Below are 11,311 nucleotides of genomic sequence, written 5' to 3' on the forward strand. Positions count from 1 at the left end.
AGAAGTCACAAGCTAAACAGAAATGAGCTGCTGACATAAACCAAGGGTGGGGCTCTATACCCACACCTCACTGTTCGATTGTCTCAACAAAAGACCTCAGAAGATCCCAGAGTTGCTTCTAGGACTCCCTTTTACTTCAGAATCTGCCCACTAGCAAATCTGGCTGTCCACGCTGCTCTTGCTACTAGCACTGGTTCATATGCTGGTCTTCGACCTGCGCTCGATGCTCTGACTGGAGAAGATGTTGGAAAAAAGAAGTTGGCACTGCTTATAAACTAGCCATGATTTGTTGTTTTTCATGGATTTCTTTCTGTTGACCCAAAAGTGAGTCCTAGTTAGCTAAAAAGTACCATGCTGCTTTTATGGGCATGTGCATGCTTTTTTTGTACCAGCACTGGTAGTTTAGTTGTTGGAGTTCCTACACATGCTTTTCTGCCAAGAAAAAGGGCTTGCATTGCTTTTTGGTTGCTGGAGGTTGCTTACGCTAGACTCTGCTTTTCTTAATGGGACTTGCGCTGGTATTGCTTTAAGCTGGGAGGCTTGCGTTGGGGCTTAGAGCTCATGTGGGTTCAAGGCCTTGGCTTTCTAAAGTTAGTTGGAGTGGTTAGAAGACTAGGGTTAGGGTTAGGTCAAGGTTTAGAGTTAGGGTTAGGGTTAGGGTTTCTTCACTTGTTGTATTCTGCTCTTATCTACAAAAGTATAAGACATCTTTTAAGTATGGCACATGCAGATACACTAGCCCAGACGTCCCCGGATGCACATACATACGCTCGACCTGCTAAAGCAGTAAACATAAGAGACTAATGTCTCAGATACTTCTAGGGAAACATTATTTTACCCTGTTCTTGTGATCCCATATTTGTTTATGTGCTTGTACTGACACGTGTTATCATACTTCAACTTGCCAGACTATGTCTGTTATACTGCAAGTTTCAACTTGCCAGATTATCATATGTTACTACAAGTTCTTTTGTCTTGTTCATCGTTCTTTAATTTACCTGACAGATGAAAGTTGTGTCTGTTACTATATGGTTATGCGTTGGAAATTTGCACGAGAGTGGCGGGCGCCCCTCCGAGGCGATTTTCGTTTGCCACCAAAATTTGCAGGTGTGGGGGCCGCGCTCGGAGGCGCGGCCGCCCCCGCCTCGCCCCACCTCCGGAGCCGGGAGACCGTGGGCGAGGCGCCGGGCCGGGGCAGTCCGTCGGCCGCGCGACGGGGTGCGGGGGAGGGACGCCTCCCCCTCACCCTCCGCCGCGTGGGCGGCCCCCCTCCTCCGTGCCGAAAGGCACGGGGCCGCTCGATAAACCTTTTGCCCCCCCTTTGCCGAGGGGGCGTGGGGCGCACACAGAACAACCGATGATGGACTGAGACGGCCCCCTCCGGGGGCGTCGCATACTCTAAAGCAAACGACTCTCAGCAACGGATATCTTGGCTCTTGCAACGATGAAGAACGCAGCGAAATGCGATACGTAGTGTGAATTGCAGAATTCCGTGAATCATCGAATCTTTGAACGCACATTGCGCCCGCGGCTTCGGCCAAGGGCATGTCTGCCTCAGCGTCCACACGACCCCCACGCCAAGCCCCCCCTCCTCCTCCCACGCGGCGGACGGAGGGCCGGTGCGGCGAACGTGGCCGTCCGAGCACGCCTCCCCTTCCCGCCTCCCCCCGCTGTGGGGGCGGCGATGGCGGGGCGATGGTGGCGCCGCGGTCGGCTGAAATGCATCGACGGCACCGTGCGACGACTCCGCCGCAAGGGTGGTTACGAGGTACGTACGCGTATCTCCGTGGGGACCGGCTTCTGCGGACGGGGTGCGCCGGTGCCGCTGTGTCGAGAAAGGGCTCCGCGGCCGACGCCGCGGGGAGGGGACGAGCGCCCCTCCCCATGGCCGAGGCCCGATACGAACACACGGACCTCAGGTCAGGCAAGGCTACCCGCTGAACTTAAGCATATCAATAAGCGGAGGAAAAGAAACTAACAAGGATTTCCCTAGTAGCGGCGAGCGAACCGGAACGAGCCCAGCTTGAAAATCGTGCAGCCTCGCCGTGCGAATTGTAGTCTGGAGAGGCGTCCTCTGCGATGGACCGGGCCCAAGTCCCCTGGAAAGGGGCGTCAGAGAGGGTGAGAGCCCCGTCGAGCTCGGACCCTGTCGCTCCACGAGGCGCCGTCGACGAGTCGGGCTGTTTGGGAATGCAGCCCTAAGTGGGTGGTAGATTCCATCCAAGGCTAAATACGGGCAAGAGACCGATAGCGAACAAGTACCGCGAGGGAAAGATGAAAAGGACTTTGAAAAGAGAGTTAAAAAGTGCTTGAAATTGCTGGGAGGGAAGCGAATGGAGGCCGCGGGTGCGCCCCGGTCGGATGCGGAACGGCGTTGGCTGGTCCGCCGCTCGACGCGGGGCGCTGGTCAGCGTGGGTTGGCACGGCGGGACAAGAGCGGGCTTTTGTTGGCCCGCCGATGCCGTCGTGCCGGCCGAGGAACGAAGCGTGCGCCACTCGTGGCGGGCTTTACGCACCTGCGCGCTCGAGACGCTGGCGCTCTGAGCTTTCCATCCGACCCGTCTTGAGACACGGACGCCAGCTGCCGCCGGCTGTGCTGACTGAGGGGGAGAAAGGTGGGGGAGGCAGGAGGCAGGGCTGACATCTCCTGATCCTTTGTTGGACCAGTGGGATCCTGTTGAAGGGGATCAAACCGGTTCCTCACGGGAACCCAATGCGGGTGAGTCGGAGCTGGCTCTGAGCCTGCCTAGGAGCAGGCTACGGAGCCTGCCTCCCTTTGCGGCGCCCCTGTCCGGGCTGCCACTCAGAGTCCTCGGCGGAACCGCCAGCTGCCGCCGGTCCTTCCTGATCAATAGGTAAAGAGGGAAAGCTACATGAGTGATGTATTTTACAAAGTTTTAAGAAGGGCAGGGAGGAGAGGGAAGGGAGGGGCCCGGGGGGTGCTGGGGCCGTTGCAGGCGATGAAGGCGGGGATGACCAAAGGTCAAGGGGGAGGGAGAAGGTGGGGGTGGAGTTGTCACCGCCATGGTTGCCGCTGTCGTCGCTACAACGGCCCCAGTACCCCCCGGGCCCCTCCCTTCCCTCTCCTCCCTACCCTTCTTAAAACTTTGTAAAATACATCACTCATGTAGCTTTCCCTCTTTACCTATTGATCAGGAAGGATGCAAAGGTGGAGTCCAACTAAGACAGAGACTTACACAGAGGGTGTTTGGTGGCTTTTCATCTCAGAGAGAGGATGTTCACTAGCCTTTTAGTATTACACTATTAGCACCCTAGTGGCCTAGGGCCACAAAACAAAAACCCTATGGCCCTAAGGTCACAGGGTGCTCTATTTACACGTTAGTTAGCTAGAAACACTATGGCCCTAAGGCCACATGGCTCTCCGAAGAAAATTTTCTATCAGTGGGGAATGAGGTTAGAATTTTTTGAAGTGATAGCCCTGTCCAGGCTCTATACCCTTGTAAAAAGAAAGAATGGATCTTCCTTTTGAGAAAAATGGGCCCAGAAATCATTAGAGGTTGTTGCTCTCATGATCCATTTACTAGCCAGCTTATTGGAGAGCGAAGGATTAAATTCCCTTTGTAATCGTCCCATGATTGACAAGACACCCGTAATTCACCTTGTAACTATTGGGGCTTGGCAGAAGCTTCCAAATTGTAAATCATTTTTTACAATTAGACTTAGTAGATGGTTAAGTCAGCACAGCCATCTCTCTCTCTCTCTCTTTGTCTTTTCTCTCTCTCATTGTCTTTTCTCCCTCTCTCTCTAAATGTGGGAAGTGGGAGAGGCTCTCTCTCTCTCTCATTGTCTGTTCTCCCTCTCTCTCTAAATGTGGGCGATACAACATTGTCTGGGAGTGGCGCCCCCACTCTCGTGCAATTTTTCACACATGGCCATATAGGGCAAAACAAAAGGGGGGAACAGAGACCCCCCCATCATCTGCACGCGGACGATAGGGGGGCTCTATCCCCCCCTTCTTTTTGCAATCATATACAGATGATGCAAAAGTAAATTTTGTGGGGGCAAGGGGGGGGACAGAGCCCCCCCATTGTCCGCGCGCGAGGTAGGATACAGTTGTTTTGCCCAAAATCGCTGCCTTGTGGACAAGGCTCTTCTGCAGCTTGCAGGGCAAAATCTGATCCCATACAGGCCTTTCGAATGCCATTTGAGACACAACAAAGTACTCATGGAAATTATTTATGGACCAATGTCTTGCCAACTTGTTGTATCTGGAGTTGAGTGAATGTTCACTGAATGCCAACTGGGGCAACATGTGGAAAAGAGTCATTTGCTACGCTTTGCATAGAGCTTTGCTTCTCGCAAAATTTCAAGAACTTGTCGTAGATGTTGTTCGTGTTCTCCTCTGGTCTTTGAGTAGATCAGGATGTCGTCAAAGAAGACGAGAACAAAATCATCTAATTCTTCCCGAAAAAGATCAGTCATGAGGTGATTGAGGGTAGCAGGGGCATTACTTAGGCCAAAAGGTATAACTGTAAACTCAGAATGCCCAAACCTGGTATTGAAGGCTGTTCCATCTGTGATAGAGTGGGTTGTTTCCCCTTGCCCGTGTCTAAGAATCGCATAGGACCCATCGAAGGTATGTTCATTCCTCGATTTTGCCTCTCCGATTGGATAATCCTATGGATGACATTGCAGATCATGTGTTGTTGTTCCTCTAGACTGGTGGCACTAGATGTGGATCGTACAACTTCTAACCAACCCACATGGTATGTGTAGCCCATGTATAGGTCAGTCAAAGTCTCCGTACCTAGGTCATATTCCCAATTTTCATTGAGAAATACCCCATCCAGACTTGGTGTACTAGAGGTATCCCGTGAGGTGGAAGCAATGTTCCTTCCCGTGTTTTGACTTTTAGTCCCCGCTACCTTAGAGGCGACTTTGGAAGGTGGTAGCTTGGTAGGGCCCTCCGAAATGTATGTATATATATATATATATATATATATATATATATATATATATATCGCGCAAATTTCCACTTAGCTTATTTGATAGGACTTTGACTATTTTTAGGGTTAGGGTTTGGGATCTCTCTTGATTATGAGAAGTTAGTACAAGAGTGAGTATGAGAGAGATATATGAGTATCCCTAAGTACGTCCTGGTTCACTGCCCTCGGATCATGTGGGGTAGAACCCGCGACCTCATGGTTCCCACACACGTCTCACCACCATGCTATCGCGCATAGGTGTCCATGTGGGCACCATGGATGTACACTATCTTAGTTCACTGCCTAGTTCACTCCCTAGTTCACTCCTAGTTCACTAATTTGATCGGACGACGGAGATCAAAGCCGCTCCGTGCCGCCGATTTGAGCCATAGATCCCCCCTGGAGACGGACCCCATGCCATATAGTGACGAGGGGGGGAATCGACACTTTTAGATGATATGAATCGACACAGCTGAAATTTGTGGCTTCCGTGACAAAGCATCAGCCACAACATTCTTTTTGCCTTCCACATGTACAATCTGAAAATGGAACATTGACAAAAAGTTTGCCCATCGCATATGCTTTTGACAACTTAGTCTGTGTCAAGAAATATCTTAATGTCTGATGATCTGTTTGGACAACAAAATCAGCCCCTAAAAGGTAGTGTTTCCAACTTTCAAGTGCATGAATAACGGCCAGCAGTTCCTTTTCATAGACTTGCATAGTCTTTTCTGGCCCTTGTAATATTCTGCTTTCATAAGCCACTACATGGCCATCTTGCATTAGCACTGCACCAATGCTATTGCCGCAGGCATCACACTGGACAATAAATGACTTTCTAAGATCTTGCAAAATGATTAGTGGATCCGAAGTCATCTTTTCCTTAAGAAGATTAAAAGCTGAGATCTCTTTTTGTGTCCATTGGAAAGAGACATCTTTCTTCTATAACGCATGTAAAGGTGAATCTATCTCTGCAAAATTGCGTATGAACCTCCTGTAGTAAGAGCATAAACCCAGGAAGCTGCGGACATCATGGACAGTCTTCAAATCTGGCCATGTCCTAATTGCTTCAGGACTATTGCGAGCTTGAGCTTCTTGGGCTCCTTTGGGTGCATGGGGTGGGCGGCCTCCCCTTTATGGGCAGGCGCCTGGCCCCCTAATGTGAACTATCGGACCCCCCCTTGCTCTCCATGCCCCCCCTAGTTAGGGACTGTTTACACAGCTGGAAAAAGGAAAAAAAAAACCCAAGTAGAGGGCCTGGGATGGCGAGCTCGCCCACCCATGGGGGCGCATGAAAAAGAAAGTTTTTTTCTTCTTGAATTTTAGAAAATAAAAAAGATAAATGCCATGCAAAAGTTAGATAGAAATGGAGTCAAGGAGAACTAAAGGAGTTGCATGCTCTATATAAAGAGCTTAGTCGAGAGCTATTGAGGACAAGTTGGGGATTCATCGTAGGTGGTCTCTCTCAAGGAGCATTGATCGATCCAGAACCGGAAGAGAGACCAGCTACGATTGTAGAGGCCAAATTTAGGACCACGAGTCATGTGGTAAAGGTGGATATAGACCAAGAGGATGTTGGAATTTACAAGTATAATGATCCTCGAACCTCTACAACCTTTTATTACAAGTGCTTAGATCCTAGGATTAATGAGTTGACCGAAGAGAAGACCTATGGTGATTGTAGACAAATTTATGGAAATCTGGGTCGGTGTGCCGTTTTTCGAGACGATCAGTCTGAACTAGGTTCGGGGGTCAAAAACTTACTATTTTTGGAAAAATTTCACAAAAAATGAATTTGACCGAAATTAAAAGTGATTCGATATCATTTGCTCATCCTTACAGGACATCCTACCCATTTGATGCATCAAAGGCCTAAATTTTCTCAAAAGTGCACTTTTGATATCTAAACCAAAATCCAAGCACCTAGCCATGTTGCACAGGTCAAGAGCTATGATCACAGAGAAAGGCCCTTTCTTGACCTCACACACAGACATGCAGATATCGAGCGGGAAAGGGGGGGCACCACTCTGAGACAATTTGTGTTTGTAGCAAAAATCTGTAGGCATGGAGGAGAGAGCACCTATCAATGAACTATATAAGAGTGGCCCTGGGCATCACTTTGAGGCATGAACAGTGGAGGTAGTGAAGCCACAAGGGATCGCGCCCCCTCCTCAGCAGCAGCGTTCCAGCGTTCATTTACCGTAACAAACTTTAGAGCTATCTCCTCAAATGTCAAGACGATGGTAGTCTTATCATTGTGAAACACAACCCACCATTAGACTCGAGTTAAGAATGCGCTTAGTCTATAAGGTGAAACCAAAGAAATTGCTACTCAGAGAAGAGCGATGGTACCTTTGCATAGAAGACAGGTCGGCGAAGGACGTGTCGCCCGTCAACCTCTGCAAGCTCAAAACGTCGGTCGGCACGCCGGGGCGCGAGCTCAAGGCGTCCGTTGGCACGGCCGGGTGCCGTCAGTGGGGGCCGGCTCAAGACATCGATCGGCACAGCGAGACGCGAGGCAACGTCCACGGCATGGGAGGGTGGCGTGGGGCGCGCGGCCGCACCCGCGGCATGAGAGGGTGTCGTCGGTGAGGGACGTGTGCCGACGACGTCGACGAGCTCAAGACGTCGGTCGGCACGGCGGGACGCGAGGCGACATCCACAGCATGGGGGGGTGGCGTGGGACGCGCGGCCGCACCCGCGGCATGAGAGGGTGCCCTCGACGAAGGACGTGTGCCGACGACGTCGACGAGCTCAAGACGTCGGTCGGCACGGCGGGACGCGACGCGACGTCCACGGCATGGGGGGGTGGCGTGGGGCGCGCGGCCGCACCCGCGGCATGAGAGAGTGCCCTCGACGAAGGACGTGTGCCGGCGACGTCGGCGAGCTCAAGACGTCCATCGGCACGGCGGGACAGGAGGCGACGTCCACGGCATGGGGGGGTGGCGTGGGATGCACGGCGGCACCCGCGGCGTGAGAGGGTGCCGTCGGCGAAGGACGTGTGCCGGCGACGTCGGCGAGCTCAAGACGTGCGTCGGCGCGGCGGGGCAAAAAGGCAACGTCCACGGCATGGGAGGGTGGCGTGGGCGCGCGGCGGCACCCACGGCATGAGAGGGCGCCGTCGACGAGGGACGTGTGCCGGCGACGTCGATCGGCACGGCGGGACGCGAGGCAACGTCCACGGCATGAGAGGGTGCCGTCCACGAAGGACGTGTGTCGGCGACGTCGGCGAGCTCAAGACGTCCGTCGGCACGGCGGGGCGCGAGGCGACGTCCACGGCACGGGAGTGTGGCGTGGACGGGTCGTGCGGCCACACCCACGGCATGAGAGGGTGCCATCGGCGACATCGGTGGGCTGAAGACGTCGGTCAGTCGGCACGGGGTGGCGTCGGTGAGGGACGCCGCCCTCATGGGAGGGTGGCATGGACGGGTCGCGGGGACGCGCGATCGGACCCGCGGCATGAGAGGGTGTCGTCCGCGTTGGCGATGGACCTGTGCCGCGGATGGGAGGGTGGCGTGGACGGGCCGCGGGGCGCGCGGAGACAACCGCGGCATGCGAGGGTGTCGTCAACGAGGACGCCCGGCGACGAACACGTGCGACGACATCAACGAGGGACGCGCGTCCACGATGTCGGCGAGCTCAAGACATCAGTTGGCACAGCGGGTCACGAGGCACCGTCCATGGCATGGACGGGTCACGTGGTGCACAGCGACACCCGCGGCATGAAAGGGTGCCGTCGGCGAGGACGCGGGGCGATGGCGACAAATTGGTGCGGCGACGTCGACGAGATCAAGACGTCGATCGGCATTGTGGGTCACGTGCTAATGTCCGTGGCATGGGAGGGTGGCGTGGACGGCTCGCAAGGCGCACGGCAACAACCGCGGCATGCGAGGGTGTCGCCGGCAACGACGCCCGGCGACGGCGAGGACGCGGCCCGGTGCACTTTGAACTACTTTGGTGCACTTTGGAAGCACTCTGAACTACTTGGTGGCACTTTAAAGCACTTGAAAGCACTTTGAAGCACATTCAAGCAGTATGCGGCACTCTATGGCACTTTCAAGCACTATGCAGGTCCAAAAGTTCATTGACTTGCTTGAGTATTTCTTCTTGCTGTGTTAAGCTTATGCGATAAGGGGGCTGATTTGGAGGAGAACTACCTGGGATCAATGCAATCGTATGATCCTCAGGTCGGGCAGGTGGGAGTTCGCTTGGAAGTTCAGTTGATGGCAACGTAGAATATGAAATTCATGTAAATTCACATTGTATTATGCTACATATGTACTAGCTCTACCACTTCATTACTCAAGGTTTGATCCTCGAAGGGTCTCGAATCTTGATAGCAAATCGGGGTGCAAGCCTAGCAAAAGTTAAATGGGAAATTTGCTGTCTCCCAAAAGATAAAGGGGGACTAGGGCTCACAAATTTCAAAGATTGGGCTGATAAACTGGCTACTAAATCCATTCTCAGGGCACTGGATCACCCTGAGGAAGAATGGGCTTCTCTCCTTTTTCGAAACCTCCCTAGTTTCAGAATTAGTGGAGGTAAAGGCTGGGACCGCCTACCCTGGGTCACTATTTTCTTCTCCCCATTTGAGATCACTCCCAGTGGATCTGACTTACTCAAGTCTCTATGGAGAGCTTGGAATAGATACAGGCCGCTTCTCCGAATCCAATGGGAATCCAAACACTGCCTTCATTTTCGGGCGCATGAGTCAATGTGGTGGTCCTTCTACCCTATCCCTGCCCTCCCTCCGGTCAGCCAAACATCTCCATAGAAAAGGGATCACCACCTGGAGGGACATATGGTTCAAAGACGAGCATAGGTGGCTAACTCAAACCGAACTTCTCATTAAATTTCAACTACAACCCTGGGAAGTCAAATTAATCTCTGAGCGACTCTCTCAAGCTGCAAAGAACCCTCTCCAAAAGCCCTCTGCTGGGCAGGAGGCAGATGTTTGGCAAACCCCCCTAATCTTCCCCCTTCTCTACCCAAACCGCTTCATGTACTCTGAACAATAAGTGGCAGATCTGATCCCTGCTAAACAGTCCATTCTGCTTTGGTTGATTTTGCACAAGTCAATCTGGACAGGCCACAGGATGACAGTAGTTGTTCTGGGATTAGGGACTTGTGGTAGATGTGGACACTTAGAGGAGGACATCCCTCACTTGTTCATTAAATGGCATTGCAATATTCAAATACTGTCCCCTTTATATATAGCGTTAGGTTTCACGCCCAACTGGAAACAGTTACTGCTTGGGGACTCTGTCTCCACCTTATCAGTCATCTGGAATAGGATATAAGGGGAATTCTTCTGGGATATATGGATTGAACGCAATGACAGGTTGTTTAACCAGGCTTACCAAACTAAAAATCTGAAAAGATTGTTCTCCCTCTTCTCTCTGCAGGGCAACCAACTCAAGCTAGAGCAGTGCAGAATCTATGAAGCCAACTTCAAACGTCTCACAGACTGCATGGGGTTCTACAACAATGCTGGCATTAATGAACAACAAGAAGTGTTCCTAGACGGCTCCTACACCCATCTACAACGAATGATGGACGAATGACTGCAAGCTCAAGACGTCGGTCGGCACACCGGGGCGCGAGCTCAAGGCGTCCGTCGGCACGGCCAGGTGCCGTCGGTGGGGGCCGGCTCAAGACGTCGTTCGGCACGGCGAGACGCGAGGCAACGTCCACGGCATGGGAGGGTGGCGTGGGGCGCGCGGCCGCACCCGCGGCATGAGAGGGTGTCGTCGGTGAGGGACGTGTGCCGACGACGTCGACGAGCTCAAGACGTCGGTCGGCACGGCGGGACGCGAGGCGACATCCACGGCAGGGGGGGTGCGTGGGACACGCGGCCGCACCCGCGGCATGAGAGGGTGCCCTCGACGAAGGACGTGTGCCGACGACGTCGACGAGCTCAAGACGTCAGTCGGCACGGCGGGACGCGAGGCGACGTCCACGGCATGGGGGGGTGGCGTGGGGCACGCGGCCGCACCCGCGGCATGAGAGGGTGCCCTCGACGAAGGACGTGTGCCGGCAACGTCGGCGAGCTCAAGACGTCCATCGGCACGGCGGGACACGAGGCGACGTCCACGGCATGGGGGGGTGGCGTGGGATGCACGGCGGCACCCGCGGCGTGAGAGGGTGCCGTCGGCGAAGGACGTGTGCCGGCGACGTCGGCGAGCTCAAGACGTGCGGCGGGGCAAAAAGGCAACGTCCACGGCATGGGAGGGTGGCGTGTGCGCGCGGCGGCACCCACGGCATGAGAGGGTGCCGTCGGCGAGGGACGTGTGTCGGCGACGTCGATGAGCTCAAGACGTCGATCGGCACGGCGGGACGTGAGGCAACGTCCAAGGCATGAGAGG

At 53.7% G+C, this 11,311-nt stretch overlaps 2 protein-coding genes and 1 non-coding gene across 3 annotated transcripts; all 3 read left to right on the plus strand.

Annotated features, from left to right (window-relative positions):
- Nucleotides 1-1,409: 1,409 nt before the first annotated feature.
- Nucleotides 1,410-1,563, plus strand: LOC147424141 (5.8S ribosomal RNA). The gene has a single exon (XR_015186703.1). It is a non-coding gene; the product is annotated as a 5.8S ribosomal RNA (ribosomal RNA).
- Nucleotides 1,564-7,291: 5,728 nt separating this feature from the next.
- Nucleotides 7,292-7,789, plus strand: LOC147424142 (uncharacterized). Its single transcript, XM_086502186.1, has one exon. The coding sequence runs from the start codon at nt 7,292-7,294 to the stop codon at nt 7,787-7,789; it is 498 nt and encodes a 165-aa protein (XP_086358312.1).
- A 342-nt stretch (nt 7,790-8,131) lies between these two features.
- On the plus strand, nt 8,132-8,965 carry LOC147424143 (uncharacterized). Its single transcript, XM_086501002.1, has one exon. It carries the CDS (start codon nt 8,132-8,134, stop codon nt 8,963-8,965), a length of 834 nt encoding a protein of 277 aa, XP_086357128.1.
- Nucleotides 8,966-11,311: the final 2,346 nt, after the last annotated feature.

This window comes from Adiantum capillus-veneris, chromosome 26, assembly GCF_014529385.1.
Source record: "Adiantum capillus-veneris isolate H3 chromosome 26, ASM1452938v2, whole genome shotgun sequence".
NCBI classification, from domain to species: Eukaryota; Viridiplantae; Streptophyta; class Polypodiopsida; order Polypodiales; family Pteridaceae; genus Adiantum; species Adiantum capillus-veneris.